We start from the raw sequence: 2,435 nt of genomic DNA, 5'->3' as shown, positions 1-2,435 counted from the left end.
AAATTCATATCTGGATTAATGTGCACAATACGCTAATTACATGAACATTACACTATTCTATAGTCTCGTAGGTAGAGTATTATCAAGGACTATAGACCTTTATAAGACCATAACCTTAAGGCCTAATGACTTAAAACATTAATGAACGAGGGCCGCTTAGAAGTTTTCAAATTTTACGGAAATAGACCTAATGACATCACTTGCTTCTCAATATTTAGGATAAGAATAAATATTTATTCAAGATTATTAATCTAATGACCCATCTATGATATTTCATCAAATCACAAGCATAAAGCATCAAGGATATCATAGCAGGGCATCGACTCCATACAACTAAACGAAATCCGCCATACACAATACTTCGACTAGACACTAGAAACAGAAACACAAGACCTACATTGCATAATGTTAATTCGACCACTCATCGGATACTAAACACCGATTTAATCCTTCTCGCATAACCTATGTCTTTTAACCTAAACTTAGCTACACGGCACAACAACCTCGCAATCGTGAACACAATCATCACGTTACATGTAGCTCCCGTATTCCAACAAGCGTCTAATAAACACGTGCCCGTGCTACAAGCGGGATAATCGTCGCTGCATACATATCTATCAATCCATCCATTAAACCAAATATTAGAAGTGGTGAATTAGCTTACCATAATTAAATTCGACTTGAAACCACGAAATCGACGACGCCTTTCAACTCTAGCATTTCACCGAACACATGGTGAGTGCCGCATCGAATCGCACTTCTTCTCCATCCACATCGAGAATTCTCCGGCAGCGTACTGATTTGTTTCCTTTCACGCCTAATCTTCTCGGATTATTTGTTTTTGGCATGAACACAAGTTGGAGACCCGAAGAGGAGACGAATGACGATGTCGACTTGTCGGCACCACAACTCCCATTCGATGCAGACGATGGCATGCCGATTCGTTTGGGATTTTTCTCGAGCACTAGTGCAGGGTGCCGGGATGGAGCAGACGCTCGACCACAGACGAACGACGACGCACTAGCTGTGAAGGCTGAGCAGGGAACGACGCCGAACGGAGCCTGCAACGCCCGGACCAACCTAGAACGCGAGTAGGGCGCACCGCGGCCGAGCACACAAGGCGACCAGCGCACACGGCGAGGAGACCACCGGTGAAGGGACTTGGCCGGCAAATCACGCGCACCAGAGAAGCCGAGCAGTAGCGGCCTGCCTCCACGACAGGGAAGGGGATCGGTGAGCTGGAGTGAGATCCGAGCAGGGGCCAGGGGCGCGTGCACGGAGAGGCTCGGGATGGCGCTGGGGAGGAGGCCGAGCTGGGGCTCCAAGACGCCATGGGAGGGACCTCGGCCGGCTGGGAGGAGCAAAGGGCGCGGCGGCCATGGGAGAAGCAGAGGGAGCACCGGCGAGCTGAAGAGGTCGCACATTCGGCGGGATGGCTGATGGAGCTTCCAACAACCATGGCGCGTGGGGAGGCAAAGACCAGAGGTCCGACGAACTCAGCTGGGCGGATCTAGTTGCCATGGATCCAGAGCAGGGAAAGACCAAGACAGTGGCCGGAGGTGGAGGTCCAGGCAGGGTCGACGATCGGCCAACTTCGGTGGCTAAAAGCCGAGCGCTGGTAGAAGAAAGATGAGGAAGCGTGGGCGGTGGGCTGCAGGAAGCTGCACGCGTGAAGAAGCGAGCAGGGGAGGAGCGCAGAGGAAGAAGCGCAGCGTGCGGGAGCTAAAGGAGAAGATGAGCTTGAGCGCTGGAAAAATATCAAAGCCCACGGCGGCTGAAAAAATCAACGGATGAGGGGCGGCGGGAGGATGGGAAGGAGATGGATTTTTTTCAGATTTTCCCATTTTCCTATTTATTTTATAAAGAAAATTGTAGATATTTCGAATTAAGGGTTTTAGTGATGCATAATATATCGACTATACGGGCTACACATTTCATTCTACGAATTAGCGAACCAAATTAATTACCAATTACTCGCTTTCAGTTCTAATTACACAGGTCTGGTTTGTTTCGGACTGAAAACCATTTTCATCGAGTTCCAATTAATTTGTTCGAGATAAAAATCATCAGAGTGGGTCGGGCTTCCGAAATTGTATTATCTTAATCTATAAATTTTAAACAGGCACAAGGCTCGACATATCGCGAAATAAATATGCGAGATCAATGCGGCATCGAAGGTGTTATTCTTTTGGAAGCGACGTCACGCATTGTTTACATGGGCGAGAGGTTGTGCGCTGTCCAAACACCGGTTAGCGCCCGCCACACGTCACAATGTCAGGTCGCAGAGGGACGCGCGCAACGCTGGCGCGAGCGGATTCAGGATGGATTTTACGGAACCAGATTCAATTTCGAGGGTTAGAGTTCGGACAGGGTGTAAATGGACCGAATCAATGACATCGGCTTTGATATCTTAGGCGATATTTAATTTAGTCAAG

At 48.6% G+C, this 2,435-nt stretch overlaps 1 protein-coding gene across 1 annotated transcript; it reads right to left on the bottom strand.

Annotated features, from left to right (window-relative positions):
• Positions 1-274: 274 nt before the first annotated feature.
• Positions 275-1,680, bottom strand: LOC100217222 (uncharacterized). The gene has a single exon (NM_001143578.1). The coding sequence runs from the start codon at positions 1,422-1,424 to the stop codon at positions 714-716; it is 711 nt and encodes a 236-aa protein (NP_001137050.1). The 5' UTR covers positions 1,425-1,680; the 3' UTR covers positions 275-713.
• Positions 1,681-2,435: the final 755 nt, after the last annotated feature.

The sequence above is a fragment of the Zea mays genome, chromosome 3 (genome assembly GCF_902167145.1).
Source record: "Zea mays cultivar B73 chromosome 3, Zm-B73-REFERENCE-NAM-5.0, whole genome shotgun sequence".
Lineage (NCBI taxonomy): Eukaryota > Viridiplantae > Streptophyta > Magnoliopsida > Poales > Poaceae > Zea > Zea mays.
Note: the sequence above shows the minus strand (reverse complement) of the source record. Positions and strands in the feature narration are given on the sequence as shown.